The following is a 21,362-nucleotide window of genomic DNA, read 5'->3' as shown; positions in this document are numbered from 1 at the left end:
ATGTATTTTTTCAGAAATTTTGAAGCTATAAAAATTAAATACACAACTCCCTGTATTTTCCCATAAATAAAATAACAATTTTTGGGAAAAAAAATTGAAAAAAAAAAAAATTCAGAGTGGAGTAGTTTTACAACTGAACATCATTTATTTAGTTACAGTGGGAAGATGAAGTACAGTATATAAAAGTTTTATGTTTGCAAAAAATACAGCTTATTCAGTAAATAAATTAAACCTGCTTTTTAAAATTTGTGATGATCCAGAAGCAGTAGAAAGTGTTTCTGGAATGAGAGCTCTGTACTTCTATTTTGGTCCTCAACATTTAATCCTTTGATGCATTTTGAATGTCTTTAGGGCACATCTGGCATGCAGGAATGGGTTTTGTCATCCTTGTAGCATTTGGAAAAGAATATTCTCACTATATGCAAATTGCAGCTCTCAACAGAAATTGCACTGTGGAAATGTTAAATTCTAGATGTTGGTTGCACACTAGCAAAAAAACAAACACAAAACAAAAACACAAAACACACACAAAAAACACACACACAAAACACACACAAAAAACACACACACAAAACAAACACAAAAAACACACACACAAAACACACACACAAAACACACACACAAAACACACACACAAAACACACACACAAAACACACACACAAAAAACAAACACAAAAAACAAACACAAAAAACAAACACAAAAAACAAACACAAAAAACACACAAAAAAACCACAAGACACAAACACCTTGGTAATATTTTTTTTTTTTTTGTAAATAAAATAAACATACATGGAAACAGCACCAAAAATAAAACAAATTATAAAAAGCTGCTATACCTTACCCCTTAAATAAAGGTTGCAATATAAATCACTGAAAACCTCTCTTCAGAGAAGCCTATCCTGCCCTCAGCTAATAATGGAATCTTCTACTCTTCCAACCAGTCCATCCCCTACAGTTACTACTTTTTGTACCATTAGCCCCTCCCTCCTAGATTGTAAGCTCCAAGGAGCAGGGTCCTCCTATCCCTCTTGTATTGAACTGTATTGTTGCTGTATTGTCTCCCGTTATATTGTAAAGCGCTGAGCAAACTGTTGGCGCTATATAAATCCTGAATAATAATAATAATAATAATAATAAAATCAAAAAAAGTAGCGCTATTTAAAAAAAAATAAAAAATTAACAACTTATAATGTAACAAATAAATATTAGAAGAAAAACAAAATGTCCCTGAATTTTCTTTCAAATAATGTGAAAAATGTCCATCACCAACAAAAGTGTACCAATCCACCACCAGTAGAAATTAATGAACTCACCAGAGCATATTGCTACTCATTTTATAAACCAGCAATTGCACTTTTGCTCTGGGAGCAATACTCTGCAGACAGGCACAGCAGTAACCGGACTCTCCAGTATATTCACTTTCAGCTAGTAGAGCAATACTCTGCAGGAAGGGAAACCCCAGACAGCCAGACCCTCCTAATATATCCTTTTGGGAGCAATGCTCTGCAGGCATGGAAACCCGGCAGCAAGATTCTCCAAAAAAAACACTCAAAATTCTCTCACACAGGCTCAAAGGGGAAGAGAAAACAAAGCAGGCGATAGTGTAATACCGTATGGTACATTTATTACTTTAAAAACACATCTGATACACTCACATGGTAAAGTGTCCAGCCGACACTAGCAACAAACACATCGCATTGAAATCATCACAAAAAGCCGGAGACGCCGGCAGCTTACGGAACGTAGTAAAGAGAGTCCGAAGCCCCACCCTACGCACCTCATCATTTGACATCTTCACAGAGCGGAAGGATGAACTTTTTTTTAAGTAGCATTTTAGTAGCGTTCAGAAATATTAGCATTTTTCGTTCTTACAGTACATATAGAAGAATTTATTTCTGGAAGTTGTTTTTGCTGGAAAAGTACTCAAAAAAAAAAAAACAACATAAAAGTAATGTGCAAGAACACATAGGATAACACTATTTAGCTTCTAGAAGCAGAAAAAATTATATATAATAAGAAGAAGAAGATAATAGCTTCTAGGAGCTTAACCACTTCCCATCCGGCCGCTGTATATAAAAACGGCCGGACGGTGGCAGTGCAGGGGCGGGTTGCCGTTCATAAATGGCGCCCGCCATTTGGACTGTGCGCGCTCCCGATCGCTGTATGGGACCTCTGTGTGAGGTCCCGATCATGTGATCACTGATTGGCCAATAGGTGAATAGTAGTAAGCAAGATGTCACTTCTGACATTGCTTACTACGTGTGAAATCTGTGAATGATCATAGATCACATGGTACAAGGCTATTCACAACAGCCTTGTGCCATGTGACAAGCTGTGACTAATCAGAGCTCACACAGTATTTCTCAATGGCTGCAAGAATGCAGCAAGAGAGAAGGAGAAGGAGAAATGAATGCTTTTACAGCCTTTATGGGTGTAAAAGCAATCAGTGAAAAAAAAAAAAAAAAAAATCATCACCCCCCACAAGTAGTACAGTGTCACTATGGTGACACTGTACTGTTAGGGTGACAGTATGTTAAAAAAAAATAAAAAAAAATAAAATGTAAAAAAAAAAATAAAAAAAAAAAAAAAATATTAAAAAAAATGTATCATTTTTGGTTATAAATGAATTTGTGTTATTTTTTGTTACTAAAAAGATAACTAAATAAATTGTGGCCAAGATTTATGAAGATTATTTATTTGCAAAATTGTATACAAAATAACACTTTTCAAAATTTTTGGACTTTCATTTATATAGCAAAAAAATAAATAAAAAAAAATAAAAATCCCAGTGGTGAATAAATACCACCAAAAAAAAGATATCAGTCTCAAAAAAATGCATATGGGTATAGTGTTGCATGACAGCACAATTGTCATTCAAAAAGTGTGACAGCACTGAAAGATTAAAATTGGCCTGTTCAGAAAGGGGGTAAAAGTGTCCGGACATGAAGTGATAAAAAGACACACACACACACACACACACACCGATGGTGGAGAACATTAATAGGAACCACTTAAAAGGTTATAAAGATAAAACTAATTTGGCAGACAAATTTACCCTCTTTTTCGGTCAATTAAGGCCTGAGAGTACAGACACCATCTTCTACTGTATCCCAACAATCGCAACGGTAGAAGATACAAGATAGAGTCCACGAGCAAATTAAACTGGAGCTTTTCCCCTGCAGTGTCCCCTACTCGCAGAAATGAATAGGTCTCTTGAGAACTGCATTGACAAGTACAGTGTTACTTGAATAGTTTTCCAGGATTTGCTAGTCTTCAGCTGAGAGAACTTGCAATAATTTAAGACTTTACATAAAAAGTCTCAGAAATCTTTCAATAAAGTCTCCATGTTATATACAGGTGAAACTCGAAAAAATAGAATATCGTGCAAAAGTTAATTTCAGTAATGCAACTTAAAGGTGAAATGAATATATGAGATAGACTCATTACATGCAAAGCAAGATAGTTCAAGCCGTGATTTGTCATAATTGTGATGATTATGGCTTGCAGCTCATGAAAACCCCAAATCCACAATCTCAGAAAATTAGAATATTACATGCAATCAATAAAACGAGGATTGTACATAGAACAATATCGGACCTCTGAAAAGTATAAGCATGCATATGTACTCAGTACTTGGTTTGGGCCCCTTTTGCAGCAATTACTGCCTCAGTGCAGCGTGGCATGGAAGCTATCAGCCTGTGACACTGCTGAGGTGTTATGGAAGACCAGGATGCTTCAATAGCGGCCTTCAGGTCTTCTGCATTGTTCGATCTCATGTCTCATCTTTCTCTTGGCAATGCCCCATAGATTCTCTATGGGGTTCAGGTCAGGCGAGTTTGCTGGCCAATCAAGCACAGTAATCCCACGGTCATTGAACCAGGTTTTGGTGCTTTTGGCAGTGTGGACAGGTGCCAAGTCCTGTTGGAAAATGAAGTCAGCATTCCCATAAAGTTCGTTTGCAGAAGGAAGCATGAAGTGCTCCAAAATCTCCTGGTAGATGGCTGCGTTGACCCTGGACTTAATGAAGCACAGTGGACCAACACCAGCAGATGACATGGCTCCCCAAATCAACACAGACTGTGGAAACTTCACACTGGACTTCAAGCATCTTGCAGTGTGTGCCTCTCCATTCTTCCTCCATATTCTGGGTCCCTGGTTTCCAAATGAGATGCAAAAGTTGCTCTCATCAGAAAAGAGGATTTTGGACCACTGAGCAACAGACCAGGTCTGTTTTTCTTTAGCCCAGGTAAGACGCTTCTGACGTTTGTTGTTCAGGAGCGGATTGCCAATAGGAATACAACATTTGAAGACCATGTCCAGGATCCGTCTGTGTGTGGTGGCTCTTGATGCACTGACTCCAGCCTCAGTCCACTCCTTGTGAAAGTCCCCAATGCTTTTGAATGGCCTTTTCCTGACAATCCTCTCCAGGCTGCGGTCATCCCTGCTGCTTGTGCACCTTTTTCTTCCACACTTTTCCCTTCCACATAACTTTCTATTAATGAGCTTTGATACAGCACTTTGGGAACATCCAACTTCTTTTGCAATTACCTTTTGAGGCTTTCCCTCCTTATGGAGGGTGTCAATGATGGTTTTCTGCACAACTGTCAGGTCAGCAGTCTTTCCCATGATTGTGATTCCTACTGAACTAGACTGAGAGACCATTTAAAGTCTCAAGAACCCTTTGCGGGTGTTATGACTTAATTAGCTGATTAGAGTGGGACACTTTGAGCCAAGAATATTGCACCTTTTCACAATATTCTCATTTTCTGAGATTGTGGATTTGGGGTTTTCATGAGCTGTAAGCCATAATCATCACAATTATGACAAATCACAGCTTGAACTATCTTGCTTTGCATGTGATGAGTCTCTCATATATTAGTTTCACCTTTTAAGTTGCATTACTGAAATAAATGAACTTTTGCACGGTATTCAAATTTTTCGAATTTCACCCGTAGTTTGAATACCACGTCATAGATATATATCATTGCAAAAGAACATGTTCCACACTTTTTCCCCAATTTTTTTTTCCAAGGCCTTCCCAACATTATTTGTTTATACATCAGGAAATACACTGCATGACAGCTCAGAGCACCGGTCACACAAGTCAGTATACACAGTGCAGCACACATATAGCTCAGTACACAGTCCATACATGCAAGTGCCTGAGAATTAAATGTGAATGCGTGAGGAGCAATAAATTATGGGGCATAGAGTCCTGGTCAGGAGAAGGAAGTGATTTACAGCAATTTCTTAAAGGCAGAAGTATTGTTTTACCTTGTTACAGGGGCACTCTATACCGTACTTTGAAGTTTGCAATGGGGGCACTCTGAAGGCAGAAGGAGTCAGAAGCGACGATGGGGACCCCAAAAATAGGAGGATCAGGGCTGCGCTGTACAAAACCATTACACAGAGCAGTTAGCAAGGAGTTTGTTATTGCTAAAAAATTCAAGGTTTACAATCACTTTAACCACATCCCCGCCGCCCTATATCAGATATACTGCTACAGGGTGGCAGAGGTGCTTAAAATCACGTATATAAACATGCAATTTAGCATTTCTGGGTCGGGGGCACATGCAAGCCACGCACACGCCCTACCCGTGCTGCCATTTGCAGCCATCAATTACCGGGTCCCAGCCGGTGATTACCGAGGATCTAGCAGTCCTCCTCCCGGTCGGCTCGGTCACACTGCTCTGGATGGCTGTGCACAGCACAGCCATCCAGAGCAGTGTGCTTACAGTGAAGCACCAACACACTGCCACCCAGTAAAACACTCCCAGCACACAGTTAACCCTTTGACACCCCTCATGACTCGCTATAAGTCGCCACCATTATTACTAAAAAAAGAAAAAAAAAATCCAGTATCTATACAGCTATTTGTAAATGCTACAATTTTCACGGAAAATAATTTACATGAATTGGGATTCTTTTTTTTTTGTAGTAGACATGTAGCAGAATACATTTTGGCCAAAATTTGAATTTTAAAATGTTTTACTGGACAGGTCTAATAGCAAAAAGTCAAAAATATGGTTTCTCAAAATTGTCACACTTTTTTTTTTATAGTGCAAAAAAAAAAAAAAAACCCTGCACAGGAGATCAAATACCACCGAAAGAAAGCGCAATTCGTGGGGGGGGGGAAAAAAAAAAAAAAAAAAAAAAAAAGGGAAGAAAGACATAAAATGTAATTAATTTCGGTACAGCGTTGCATGACCGCGCAATTGTCAGTTAAAGTAACGCAGTGCTGTAATGTAAAAAATGGCCTGGTCAGGAAGAGGGGGGTAAATCCTCAAAAAAGGAAGTGGTTAATGGCTCTGTGCAGAGAAGATCCACATCTGAACCCAGAGGAGCAGGAGGCTGATAAAATTGTAATGCCTTATATTTTCCTCCAGTCTATTATTTTATTTATTTTATCTCAGGTACTTATATAGCTCCGCCAATTTCTGCAGTGCTTTACATATACAATATATTGCACAATTAAAAATGTACCAGTATTGTGCATTACATTTAAAATTATTATATCCATGAAAAAAAAAAAAAAAAAAAAAAAAAAAAAAAAAAACACAGAAAACAAAAACCCTCACCATTACTACTACTTTAATATGAATGATTTCTCTTCCCCCTCCACCCTTCATGTAGCTTCACTTTTGCCTACAAGTTAAAATATCCTAGATATCCTACTTATGGGTATAGTTATATAAATATTATACATTTTTTACTTTCACTGTATCACAGTATAAGTTAACCCCTTATAGTGATTGTCTGCAGTTTTGTTCTATAATTTTTTTTACCCCATCATGACCGGAGATACACAAATGTCTTAGTGACAGAAGGTGCAGGTAACTTGTATCAAGCTACCTGCCTATGACAATGGAGTCTGTCATGCATAATATTACATTACAGTCCTCTGAAAATCTGCAAAACAGTGTTTTAGGTTTCTTTTTTTTGTTCTTTAAATAAAAAATGTTGAGCGCGGATGATATATACCAGATTCAACCATCTATCCTGTGTTATTCTGAGAGTGGATTATTTTGTTCCTAACCATATAGCTGGTTATTTATATTTACCACTGCATATAGATATTCAAGAATAAAATTGCCTTTTAAAAAAACAAAAAAACAAAAAAAAAAACTTTACATATTAGCGAAATTATACACCACACAACTTCATTGGTTGCAGCCCTAGTGCAGCTTGCCAATTCTTAGATGTGGTGGCTGCATTCAGTTTCTTTTATCCTGTATTTTCCCATTATTTTCTCTTGGTGATCTAAGCCAGTAAGTCTGGTATTTTTCAACTTCAACAGACCAAGCTATACAGCAAAAGCAGCAGTTAAAGACAAACCAATTAACATTGACAGGGGTGCTTACAATGATCAGCTTTTACTCATTTACATAAAACATTTATCCCAATGATGAAAGAAAACAAATGCTGTGGTCACTGCTGGAGTTCATCTTTAATTGGTTAGTGAAGTCAATTTCGATCTTCTAGCACATCTAACTCTATCCTTTTCCCCAGATAGACAATGCTGCTGTCCAAGGAGGTCTCTGTTGCTCCACTATCCAGAGTGCAAACATCTTAAGACTGGAAGAGTGTAACTGGCCAGATCAACAAGTGAAAATGAAGGGAAAAGAACAAATGCAGTTGCCAAGTCTCAATCATGTGACCAGACTGGAGCTTCCTTAGATTAGAGAAGTATACACATTTTACTATAGATTAGGGAAGTATACACATCTTACTATAGATTAGGGAAGTATACACATCTTACTATAGATTAGGGAAGTATACACATTTTTTTGAACAGGGTAGTTAGCTCAGCACTCAGAACAGGGATGGGAGTAGTTAGGTTTGACCAGACTTCTACTTTAGATACTGGTAAACTGCAATAAATGTATTTTTAGTTTGATACCGCTTTAAATTAAAACCACCAAATAGTGCTAAATATAATATACTGTATATACTGGATACCTACACCATTTCTTGCTACGCTGTAGATATTTAATAATTAATTCTTGCTATTAAAAACTGCCTGAGCTTAACCACTTACAGGCGTAACTGATCACTGACATATAAAACAAATGACCCCTATGAAGTAAGCTATACAGTAGAATGCAGCAGCAATTAAAGGATCATGTTCACACAATAGTGCGAGAGTACACGCTTATGTATTTTACACTATAGGGAGCCAATTGTCACACTGATTAACCACATGCCCTTTAAACAAAATAACAGATCTAGCTCAGGCCCAATTGCATTTAGTATTTAAAAACTGGAGTAAAGATAGCTATACATTGCTATGTTTTTCTCATTCAGACCACAGGCTAAAAGAGAAATCACTTGGTTCCACCATCCAAAATAAACAGCACATGTGGCTGTCTGAATACCTGAACAGTGACTGTATCTGCATTCGATAACTGTCCACAATGTTTTGCAATTGAAATTTGTCAAACTATGTGGTGCCCAACAGGGCCACGTATGGTTCAATTCAATAGGATTCAACCAACACTGAAGCCTTGAGCAGCCACTCACTCTTTAAAAAAAATAAAAAAGTCAGCAGCTACAAAAACTGGAGGGAGAAGCAGGGAAGTGCCTGTCCCTCTTAGGCTACAGGGCTGTGTGTTTCTATTAATGTACGCAGTATAGGGAGAACTCTAGTCCTTGCATGCATGGGTGGTTCCATAGGATGCTGCATGAGTAAGTTCTCATGCACACTGGACATTTTTACAGCTGCCGTTTTTGGCTTTTGAGGTTTTTTTCTACAGCCAGTAAACTCCCCAGCATGTTATAATATGTATCCATGCACACAGACTGTAATCAGTGTTTTTTTGGCAGGGGTGTTTATTGGCAGGGAAAAAAAAAAAAAAAACAGAAGTAGTGGGTTTCTAGAGGAGTTTTTTAGCTGTAAAAATGCCCGAACGCTGTAAAACGTAGCAAAACGGCGTTTTTGGACAAAAAGGCTAAAAAACATGGCAAAATGCTGTTAAATGTGACTTTACACAGCTAACATTACCAGCATTATTAAAATGCCCAGTGTGCATGGAGCCTAAGAAGCCATAATGATATGGAGGGAGGGGCAAGACGTCATGGTATTATCATAAACTGAAACACAGGCAAGGATTAAAAGATAAAGAAGTTGCATACTCAAGAACTGGTAAGAGCTGCTTAAAAACCGAGGGTTACAATCACCAACATAAAAATGTAGTTGAAGTCTTACTTTTGATTATATTGAAGGGTTTGTGGCATTCTGTTCTGTTGTAACGTTTTAATTTTTTCTGCATTGCTTTATGAATTTTAACATTTATTTCACAATGATTTTAGAATACCAAGACTCTCGATTTCTAAACACCTAGCTACTCCTTCCTCCCACCTGGATGCAAAAAAAAAAAAAAATCATTTTCTGAGAAAATCGCTGGGCCTGTCAAAGACATGCATTTTTTGCAACCCAGATTTAAGTGCATCGTTGCATTTTTAGAAGTTCTAGAAGTAAGCTGAAAAGTACTTCCAACACAGGAGTATTAATCACATAACACATGGCATGAATGCCAAATGGGGTGCCAGAAGAGGGAAGGAAAGGCAATCATGATGCTGGGGAGGGTGACAATTAAGAGAACCTGTTGCTTTGCCCTTTATGAGCAGCTATAATGAGCATGTAGTCTATATGACTGTTTTTATCTTGGCATTTTTTTCAGACAGTTCTAGTGCCAAGTGTGAACAGAACTATATATGTGTGTGTGTGTGTGTGTGTGTGTGTGTGTGTGTGTGTGTGTTGGATAGAGAAGTGATCACACCATGAAATCACAATTCACTTGGCTCACAACTGCAAACATACAGACACATAGATCCTCGTTATACAATCTGAAGGCTTGAGAGTGCCTGCCTCAGACTGCATATATATGTACAACCCCATAATCTTCCTAATGCTGATGGAAATGGATGATCTGGACAAAATTCAAGAGGTATTGGTAGACCAGACCGGTAGATAGCTCACCAACAAGAAGCAGCAAAACATCTGCCAGACTTGCCATGGCAACCTTCTTTTACCCCACCAAATGTTATTGGAACTAAAAAATGTAGAGCACTATTACCGGTTTTTAATACAAGAAAAAAAAAAAAAAAAAAAAAATGATGAACAAATGTCTGTTTCCATAGATTTCCCAACTAATTTGAAAATATGTATCCAAGAATGCAAAATCTTCTAACCTTCAGAAGCACTTGCTGCCACAAAGATTTACTACATATAAAAAGGTCTTCTCGCACAAACCACACTTTCAAAGATCTGGCTGCGTATAGGCACCCTTACCTTCACCTTTGTGGCATTCTGCTGTTTACTTTGATGTAATTAAAATTGACAGTAATATAGAAGGCAGGTGTTTAACTAGAGTGAGTCAGACATCTACAATGATAGAGGCGCTAAAGCCCAGACCTCCTATTCATTACATAGGGCCGAAGTCTAGTCCGCTCTTCTATTATAAAGAAAAGCAAAAAACTGGGATTTTTTTTTATATGTGGCATTTAGGGGTCAGTGTAAAGTGGTGCATTGATCAAGGATTCCCCTAAGATGGCATCCAATATAAGAGAAAAAAAAAACGCTCAAAAGGGATAATAAACAGCATTACATATAAAGCAAGCCATAGATTAAAGTGATACTAGAAACAATCACTCACACGCGTAATTTTCCAGAGCAGCCCCGATCCTTCCCTTCCTGTGTACTGCTCCCTCCCTTCTGCTGAGTGCCCCGCCAAGTGCCCCCAGAGCAAGCAGCTTGCTATGGGGGCACCCAAGCAGGCTCGCTTTCGAGCCGCTGCTGTACGTTTCCATTTACACACAGAGCCACGGCTTTGCCCTGCCCCCTTTCTCTCACTGGCATACTGGCAGTGATTGACAGCATAGGAGCCAATGGCTCCCGCTGTGGTGTCAATAAATTAGGAGGAAGCCACTGCTCATGTGCACATCGTTGGATCGAGAGGGGACTCATAAGTATTGGTGGGGGCTGGGGAGGCTGCTGCACACAGAAGGTTTTTTGCCTTCATGTATAGGCAAAAAAACCATCTGTGTTGATGGGGGAAATGCCTCCCACAGCGCTACAGTACTCTGCCAGTGGGGGGGTTGATGTGGTGGTGGTGCAGAGAGCCTTCCTGGCTGGCAGAATACAATGATAGCTATAGCCGCTAGCAGCAATCATATGCACATAAATACGACAGGCTGGATGGATGGATCGACTTGAGAACAATCCGCCTGATCATACATGGATCGAAATTCTGCCGGTCCCTGCTGAACTGGCTGAATTTTAATCCATGTATGGCCGGCTTAACTGTTCATCATAATTTTTACAATAAAAGTGAATTACTGTAACTGTACAGTTAAGCTTCTGTCACTATAAATTTAATTGCTATTGTCTAACAAACCCTATTAGGTAGAGCTGTAAATAGTAAAACATCACCATATATAATCTGCTCAGTTTTCCTTGACTAAACACGAGCTAATGCTATAAGCACATAAATATATGGATAGGCAGGTAATCACCTAATGTCTGTGGAGATTACAGGTATAGTCAGAGGCCCCTAGTACATGAATAGGAAAAAGGAGCTCAGCTTTCACTTAATACTATAGCACAACGGGGGCAGGAGTACCCACTTGCATGGTGCATTTTTACTAATGGGAGTCCACCATCTGTCTTGTTGGACAGCAGATGGTATCACCTCACATCAGTAAATAGATTTATGCTCAGCATGGTCACAGCACGGGACATGAAGTAACTTACCTATCTGATTAAATAATACCTTGTAATTAGGGAAGAATGAGATTCAGCAGAATTCCAGCTCAGGCAGTTGTACGTATGTATGGATAATACTTAGACTGCATATTTTTATATAAAAGACATGGAATAATAGTGGTGTGTGAACCAAAAATGGGCGAAGTTAAAAAAATATATATAGAAAATGTTGTTAATCATGTTTAATAACATGTACTATTTTGTGGAGAATATCCAGTACATATTCTACGAATGGTTCACAGAATAGAAGGTGAATGGACAATCGAACAGGCTGGGCAGATAACTGACACTAGAACTAGTTGCATCCCTTCCAGCAGTGGCAGGACAGATGTACAGTGATAGGTGTACTATCCAGCCTGAACTAATGTATGACTTTTACCCTTAAGAGCAGCAATCCCTCGACCTGCAGATGTTAATAAGCTTCTGCCTGGAGTTTCTCTTTAGGATTACTAAAAATGTTGTGATCTAACAAATACAAGAATTTGCTTAAAACAGTCAATGGGCCACATTCATAGAAATGTATGAAGTAAGAACCATGTTGCCCATGGTAATCAGTCCCTTTTCTTCATACTATGGGACAGCGTAACACAGAATGGAGCTTGATGCAAACATACACAGACTCTTTACCAGATACTAGTCTAAGGTTCAAGTAGTAAGATAGTGTGGCTCTTCTGCACTCTGTTGGATACATTTTCATCTTGCAAAAAAAAAAAAGTAACAGTAAAATATATATCATGACCGAGGACAAACATAATTTACATGAGCCATTAACACCAGGCATATTTGTCACGTAGTAGTGTGGTAGTAGTAGAGAAGAACAATTCAAAAGTTACCACTGAAACCAACAGAAGCCAGCTGCAGTCACTGTGATGCTGTCATGATGTGAAGACTTAATTCAGACTGGCACTGGTCCTGCATTCAGGCAGCCTATGGTGGTGGATGCAGATACAATGGCTTCATGAACACAGCTGCAGGTCAAAGTTTGACAGTGGTGCAGTAGCATCTGCTCCTAATGACATTCAGGCTGTTCAGCTGCTTCTGTGTTGCTGTCAAATTTTGACATACGGCTGGGTCCATGCCACCACTGCATCTACTTCTATAGGTTGCCTACAGTTCAGTTGGATACGGTCGCAAAAGCAAAGGCAGGCTGCAATCAAGACAGGTGTCAGCACTCATCTGAACAAAGCCACGCATGCCATAAAGTAGCGACGAAAAAAAAAAGGTGACATGTAAGTTACCTAAAGATGGCCAAACTGATCATAATCTGACTGTACAATCTCCTTCAGATTTACCAAAAACAATGTGAAGACCTACCTAAACAATAGATTCAGTTTCTAGTCAACCAGGTTGGACCGTGCACTACATTGTTTTTAACACTAAAAAGGCGATTATACCATTAGATTATATACTGGAAGAAAGCACACATGCTTGCCACAATAAAATGCCTGAATTACTCATCAGCATGAAGAGTCTGGTGAATAGGAAGCATGCAATAGGAAAAATCCACCTGTCATCTACACAACATAGAGTAACATTTGTATGCAAGAGGGAACAAAACTGTCTGCTTGTTGTTATTTGGGAAAATACAACAAAAAAACAAAAACAAAAAAAAAATAGAAATTACGTCTGTCCTTAGCAGGAAGGGCACAGGATGCTGCATTAATTGAATATCACGTGTCAAAGAAAAATCTACATGTTCTATACCCTGGGTAAAACGCATGAGTTTGTGACAGCTTGCATGGAAGTAATGGCCTCTGCATTAAGACAAAGAATGAATATGCTCCACTGTCCTGAATAATACATGGATTTGATGTCTAGAAAGAATTGTAAAGGGATCTCTATTCCCTAATCTCTCGCGCACACACACTCGCGCACACACACACACTAGCGCTCCAGCCTTCTACACGGTCTATACAATGGACAGCTCACGCCTTGACTACTCCTGAGCTGGGACAAAAGACTGTACAGTACAGCAGGGAAATAAGGACAGACATGTCCCAGGACATCTACACTGACTTCAGGAAATGGACAGGAACCCTACAGAATATGTAACACACAGAGACGTGTACAGTCCCCAGGAAAATGATGAATACTGTCCTGGGATAATCTATACTGACTTCAGGAGAGAAATCAAAACCCTACAGACTATGTAACACGCTGAGAGACAGATACAGTCCCCATATAAATTACAAAAACTGTTCTGGGACAGGAAAAGAAAGTTTACCCCACAGACACTAACACATTGTAGGGTACTGTTACAGTCAATGACAGATCATGTAACTTGTGGCACATCTACACTGACGTCAGGAAAGAAAGTCTGCAGACCATGTAACACACCGGGGGGAGGTGGAGAAATGGAAAGCTTACAATGTAACACACACACCATTGTTACAATTGCCGTGTACACAATAACAGATGACTGTCCTGACTCATCTACATGGACTTCATGTGAGAAATGGGACCTTTACAGATCATGTAAAGCCGACCATACTATACAATCTTATTGTACAATCCCCTCAACGGTAACCATACGTGTAATCATCTGATCAAATGATTCTTTGCAGAATTCGATGTGCGATCAGATCACACTTGTATGGGTTCCCTGTGGCTGCGTTGCTTGTGCACAGCAGCCCATTCATTTGAATGGACTGCGGTTTCCACTGAAAATGCAGGGAAAAAGTCCCTGCGCCTTAGCAGAAGACGCAACCACAAGGAAACCGCAAAGTGCAGAGTGTCATTAGGATTATTGGTACCTACATGCATCTCCTGAGCGGCAGTGTATTTTTCTGTGAACCGAACCTTAATCTATCCAGCAGATGATAGTGTATAAAACCATTCTGTGTATGGCCATCACTAGATCTAAAACCATTCTTTGTATGGCCATCACTAGATCTAAAACCATTCTGTGTATGGCCATCACTAGATCTAAAACCATTCTGTGTATGGCCATCACTAGATCTAAAACCATTCTGTGTATGGCCATCACTAGATCTAAAACCATTCTGTGTATGGCCATCACTAGATCTAAAACCATTCTGTGTATGGCCATCACTAGATCTAAAACCATTCTGTGTATGGCCATCACTAGATCTAAAACCATTCTGTGTATGGCCATCACTAGATCTAAAACCATTCTGTGTATGGCCATCACTAGATCTAAAACCATTCTGTGTATGGCCATCACTAGATCTAAAACCATTGTGTGTATGGCCATCACTAGATCTAAAACCATTCTGTGTATGGCCATCACTAGATCTACCATCTACTACAAGGTCTATCTGGATTTGGCATATACCAAATGCACATTTTTGGATTCTCCTCATGTTACACAGTTTTGGTCACATACACATTACAATCTGGCAGTATGCAGATATGCAATATGAGGACCTACCTAACCAGCTTAAGACACATCTAGTCCCCACAATTACAGATAACAGTCCCAATCAGGAGACTCTTTAGACCATGTGACACGCTTCTCCCCACGACAAATAACTGTCCACTGGGTACTGTGTGGAAGTGTTGAGAGACCCCCCCCCCCCCCCCCAGTGTGTGCAGATTGTGAGGTAGGAGCCCTCTGGTGTGCACTACGTGGAGTGTTATGGTCCCCTTCCCCACTGTATAGCGTGTTAGGATCCCCCCCCCATGGTGTGAAGGGTATGGAGTGGAAGCCTCCTGGTGTGCACTGCTGGGAGAGGGAGCGCCCCCCCCAGTGTGTACTGCTGAGGCCTTTGGGAGCCCCCCTGGTGTGTGCGGTAGGGAGCATTGCGTGCTCCTCCTTGCTGTGCACTGAGGGCAGTGTTTGTGAGCCCTCCCAGTGTGCAGTGTGTGGGGATCCCCCCATTGTACAGGGTGTGGGGTGGGAGCCCCCTCCAGTGTGCACTGTGGGGGGGGTTGTTGGGAGCCCCCGGTGTGCAGTTTGTGGGATGACTCTGCCGGTATGCGGTATTTGGGGGTGATTCCCCCCCACAGTGAGTAGGGTGTGGGGTGATCCTCTGCGTGCAGTATGAGGAGGGGGGAGGGAATCCACCCTGGTGTGCAATATGGGGGGAGGGAAATCCACCCCGGTAGTACCTGTGGGGGAAAATCCACTCCGGTGTGCAGTATGGGGGGGGGGGGGGGGAGGAAATCCACCCTGGTGTGCAGTATGGGGGGGAGGGGGGTGTTATGACCAACACAGCGTGCAGTATGGTGTGCAGAATGTGGGGGGGGGGGCGAACCTCCCTCCTGGTGTGCAGTATGTGGCAAGATCCCCCTGGTGTGCAGAATGTGGGGTGAACCTCCCCCTCGGTGTGCAGAATGTGGGGTGAACCTCCCCCCTGATGTGCAGAATGTGGGGTGAACCTCCCCCCTGATGTGCAGAATGTGGGGGGGAGGTCCCCCTCGGTGTGCAGAATGTGGGGGGGAGGTCCCCCTCGGTGTGCAGAATGTGGGGGGGAGGTCCCCCTCGGTGTGCAGAATGTGGGGGGGAGGTCCCCCTCGGTGTGCAGTGCAGAATGTGGGGAGGTCCCCCTCGGTGTGCAGTGCAGAATGTGGGGAGGTCCCCCCTGATGTGCAGAATGTGGGGAGATCCCCCCTAATGTGCAGAATGTGGGGAGATCCCCCCTGATGTGCAGAATGTGGGGAGATCCCCCCTGATGTGCAGAATGTGGGGAGATCCCCCCTGATGTGCAAAATGTGGGGAGGTCCTCCCCCCTCGGTGTGCAGAATGTGGGGAGGTCCTCCCCCCTCGGTGTGCAGAATGTGGGGAGGTCCTCCCCCCTCGGTGTGCAGAATGTGGGGAGGTCCTCCCCCCTCGGTGTGCAGAATGTGGGGAGGTCCTCCCCCCTCGGTGTGCAGAATGTGGGGAGGTCCTCCCCCCTCGGTGTGCAGAATGTGGGGAGGTCCTCCCCCCTCGGTGTGCAGAATGTGGGGAGGTCCTCCCCCCTCGGTGTGCAGAATGTGGGGAGGTCCTCCCCCCTCGGTGTGCAGAATGTGGGGAGGTCCTCCCCCCTCGGTGTGCAGAATGTGGGGAGGTCCTCCCCCCTCGGTGTGCAGAATGTGGGGAGGTCCTCCCCCCTCGGTGTGCAGAATGTGGGGAGGTCCTCCCCCCTCGGTGTGCAGAATGTGGGGAGGTCCTCCCCCCTCGGTGTGCAGAATGTGGGGAGGTCCTCCCCCCTCGGTGTGCAGAATGTGGGGAGGTCCTCCCCCCTCGGTGTGCAGAATGTGGGGAGGTCCTCCCCCCTCGGTGTGCAGAATGTGGGGAGGTCCTCCCCCCTCGGTGTGCAGAATGTGGGGAGGTCCTCCCCCCTCGGTGTGCAGAATGTGGGGAGGTCCTCCCCCCTCGGTGTGCAGAATGTGGGGAGGTCCTCCCCCCTCGGTGTGCAGAATGTGGGATGTTATGCCCCCCCCTCCTCGGTATGCAGAATGTGGGGTGAACCTCCCCCTGGTGTGCAGAATGTGGGGAGATCCCCCCTCGGTGTGCAGAATGTGGGGTGAACCTCCCCCTGGTGTGCAGAATGTGGGGAGATCCCCCCTCGGTGTGCAGAATGTGGGGTGAACCTCCCCCTGGTGTGCAGAATGTGGGGTGAACCTCCCCCTGGTGTGCAGAATGTGGAGTGAACCTCCCCCTGGTGTGCAGAATGTGGGGAGATCCCCCTCGGTGTGCAGAATGTGGGATGTTATGCCCCCCCTCCTCGGTGTGCAGAATGTGGGGTGAACCTCCCCCTGGTGTGCAGAATGTGGGGAGAGCCCCCTCAGTGTGCAGAATGTGGGGTGAACCTTCCCCCTGATGTGCAGAATGTGGGGTGAACCTTCCCCCTGATGTGCAGAATGTGGGGTGAACCTTCCCCCTGATGTGCAGAATGTGGGGTGAACCTCCCCCCTGATGTGCAGATTGTGGAGAGATACCCCTCGGTGTGCAGAATGTGGGGTGAACCGCCCCCCTCGGTGTGCAGAATGTGGGGAGAACCCCCCTGATGTGCAGAATGTGGGATGTTATGCCCCCCCTCCTTGGTGTGCAGAATGTGGGGTGAACCTCCCCCTCGGTGTGAGGAATGTGGGGAGACCCCCCCTGATGTGCAGAATGTGGGGAGATCCCCCCTGATGTGCAGAATCTGGGATGTTATGCCCCCCCTCCTCGGTGTGCAGAATGTGGGGAGATCCCCCTCGGTGTGTAGAATGTGGGGTGAACCTCCCCCTCGGTGTGAGGAATGTGGGGAGACCCCCCCTGATGTGCAGAATGTGGGGAGATCCCTCCTGATGTGCAGAATCTGGGATGTTATGCCCCCCCTCCTCGGTGTGCAGAATGTGGGGAGATCCCCCTCGGTGTGCAGAAGGTGGGGTGAACCTCCCCCTGGTGTGCAGAAGGTGGGGTGAACCTCCCCCTGGTGTGCAGAAGGTGGGATGTTATGCCCCCCCTCCTCGGTGTGCAGAATGTGGGGTGAACCTCCCCCTGGTGTGCAGAATGTGGGATGTTATGCCCCCCTCCTCGGTGTGTACGGTGTGTACGGAGCACGTGTCTGCTGTCATAGGATAACACAGAGAAGTTGTCCTCCTCCTCCCTCCTCTCCTCCCCGCAGTCCCGCACGGTGTTACCTGTCTTGAACTCCTGTCCCTCGACGCCTCCCATCTCCTTCTGCAGCATGACATACAGGATCCCGAACGAGTTCTGGATGCCGAAGATGGAGCCGCTGCACCAGGTGGCCGCCAGAACCACCACCCAGCCGAACCCTCCTTCGGGCACTCTGCCCCGGACCTCGTCCTCCCGTTTGCCCTCTCCGGGCACCTCAGAGGGCACCGACACCCCTTCCGGGGACCCCCCAAGCAGGCTGTCCCGCATCCCCTGCTCTTCCCCCGGTGGCAGGTTCTCGTCCTCCTCCGTTTCTTCTTCCATAGCTGGGCACTCCTCCTCCTCCTCCTCCCTTATCCCGCCCAGCGCCCCTCCCTTGCCCCGCCCACCGCTCTCTGCCTCGCCCCGCTCTACCTGCTCCGGGAGGTGTCCGCCTATGACGGGGCCCATTACCTGTCCTAAGAGTGTGCTATAGAGCGCGGCGCGGAGCCGGGCCCCGGGAAGGTCATGGGGCGAGTCACCGGGAAGGTGTTATTAGAGGCGGGACCCCGCCCCCCTCATTGTGGAGGAGACAGACGTTGTCACTGAGGAACTTTTCCCACACACACCAACTCTGTCTATGAATGTGTATGGAAGTCTCCTCCTCCGCTACACACCAGCAGACCTGTATCATCCGTGTCCCGTTGGGGGGATTTCCCTTCAGTTCCTGTCCCATAACCAAACAGCAAGAGGGAAATCCTTGGTTGTCGCCAGAACTGATGTCCCCACGGGAAAATTCCAGTTCTGGTGACAACCCCAAATTGTGGATTTTCTTTCACTTTCATCATAAGGACAAATGGAATCTCCCATAGACAGCAAGAAAAACCTGACAAGGCTTCTAATCCCTCTCCTCTCCTGTTAAAACTATATCCCGGGCAATAGGGGATCATGGGGCCCCTGTGTCCTCGCCCACACTCAAACCACACCCAAAAAAGCCTGTGAAAGGTACCAGGGGCATCTCATGGGGCCCCCTACTGACCCTAGGCCCTCAGACAGTGCCCAGGTGCTCGAATGGTCTGCCCCCCCTGGCCCAGTCATACTAGAAAATATATGGAAAGCCAGGGCTGTGGATAAGGGGGTCCCTCCTGTACGGGGCCCAGGCAGCTGGGGGAGTCAGATGTGGGCACAGCGTTGGGGGGGAATTACTGGAACTGTTCCCCTGCATGGCTCCCTCTGCAGCACTGGAAACCTGGCTTCTTCCTCCAACTGGTTTTCAGCTGCTGCAGAGAGAACCAAACGGGATCAGTTCCAGTCATTTCCCACACCATCACCCTCCCTTTGAACCATACATTTCCCCCTGCTGCCTAGGCCCCCTGGTGTGTCCCCACCCTCTCTGGGCTGCCAGCTTCCCTCCTCTGCTTACCTCCGGCAGCTGGATCCTTCAGGATGGAGAATGGGGGAAGGGCCTGGTAAATATGTCACATTTATCAGCCCCTTCCTTTCCTGAATGAACACAATGAGTGATCAGCACCAATCAATCATTGTGTTCATTCATAACTGAAGCATAGTAAACTGTTGTTTTTTTTGGGGGGGGGGACCTGACAGGTTGGCTGTATGGGGACCCAAGGTTTCTAACAGCAGCCCCATGGAAAGCCATACTGTTTTCATTTTGGATAAAGCAGGTAAAGTTAAAGCCGAACTCCGGGAATGAGACAAAATTTACATTTTCAGTGCTCCCCTCTCCCACCACACTGCAAGGGTTCAATGGTCAGGTCAGGAGCTGTACTACTTGTCTGTCCCTCGCAGGCTCCAGCACTGTCTGTGGGCGGTCTCTCAGCATCATCACATACAGTGCAGGGCTATTAACCCTCGCCTGTACAGGAGGAGGTGAGCTTGTGACTGAAGCTGCTTAGTGTGAATGGTCATATGGATTGAGGGGCCCTTACTGGAGCCAAGAATGAGGAAGGTAATACACAGGCAGACTATTCAAGCAGTTATTGAGGGGGGGGGGAGGTGCAACAGCATGATTTTATATCAGTCCCAGAGTTCAGCTTTAAAGTCCTGCCAGGTTTTTTTATGCATCTCTGTTCCATCAGGGAGACTTCCCTTCATTTCCTGCCCTGTAGCTATAACAGGAATCTCCTCTGAGTCAGTCGTAACTGCAAAATGATGTCCCCGCACTGCCTGTTGTAGTGACATCTCAAATGTTTGTATTTTCCCTCCTGCCTCAGTGGTCACCAGAGCAAAGAGGGGGATGAATCTCCCGACTGGGGACACAGACATAAAAAAGAACCCGTCAGGGATTCTAATCCTCACTCTATCCAAAACTAAAAAAAATGACTTTTAAGCCCAACTCCAGACAAATAAAAGTGTTCCCATGTAGTGGAACTGCACGGATTAATTGCTCATTTTTGTCTTGGGGATTGGAATACTTACCTAATCCTATGATCCTCCCCACACAAGAATGTCCCCTGTTGCCCCTGCTGTCTAGCCATCTTGAGTGGTGGACTGTTCCTGACATCATCACGCCCATAGACCTGCTCTGGACATGAGGACAGCAGGAACAATCCCCTAGATTGTGGGGGGAAACAGTCTGCCAATGCAGTAGAGTATCATGTGAGCATACAGCTTTCTCTTCTCCATTGGACAAAACAAGCAGTTAACCCATGCATGCGGGCACAGCTCCACTGCATTGGAAAACTTTTTTTTGGCTGGAGTTGGGCTTTAAAGTGGACTGAGAATCAGCTGATACCCCCAAGGGACCAAGTGTATGTAGCACATGATCCTGTATTGATTTTTATTGTGTGTTGTAGCTCCACCCCAGGCAGAAGCCCAATTTGTGGACATTCTCATGGGAGAAGTATAGACAGTACTGAAACCTCCATCTCTTCCCCCCATGCTGATTTAGTGTTCTGAGCACTAGGACAAGGGGTAGGCAGGAGGGGCAGCTGCCCTGGGTGCTGTGGTGTCATGTGAGGTGGAGGGTGCTGCATGGAGAGAGGGGATTTTTGATGACACAATGCTTATACATTGCGCAGGGGTGCCGTTTGCCCTGGGCACTCGATGACCT

At 44.4% G+C, this 21,362-nt stretch overlaps 1 protein-coding gene across 1 annotated transcript in view; it reads right to left on the bottom strand.

Moving 5' to 3' along the window:
• The window catches only part of SLC16A2 (solute carrier family 16 member 2), a 342,141-nt gene extending 323,468 nt beyond the window's left edge, over positions 1–18,673 (bottom strand). The window contains exon 1 of the mRNA XM_089685204.1: positions 18,340–18,673. Coding sequence (XP_089541330.1) covers positions 18,340–18,637 — 298 coding nt within the window. The 5' untranslated portion in view covers positions 18,638–18,673. The remainder of the gene's footprint in view (positions 1–18,339) is intronic.
• Between the last annotated feature and the right edge of the window lie 2,689 nt (positions 18,674–21,362).

This window comes from Staurois parvus, unplaced genomic scaffold (genome assembly GCF_062004578.1).
Source record: "Staurois parvus isolate SC_StPar_1 unplaced genomic scaffold, SC_StPar_1.0 ptg000365l, whole genome shotgun sequence".
NCBI lineage: Eukaryota > Metazoa > Chordata > Amphibia > Anura > Ranidae > Staurois > Staurois parvus.
This window is presented reverse-complemented; position numbering and strand designations above follow the sequence as displayed.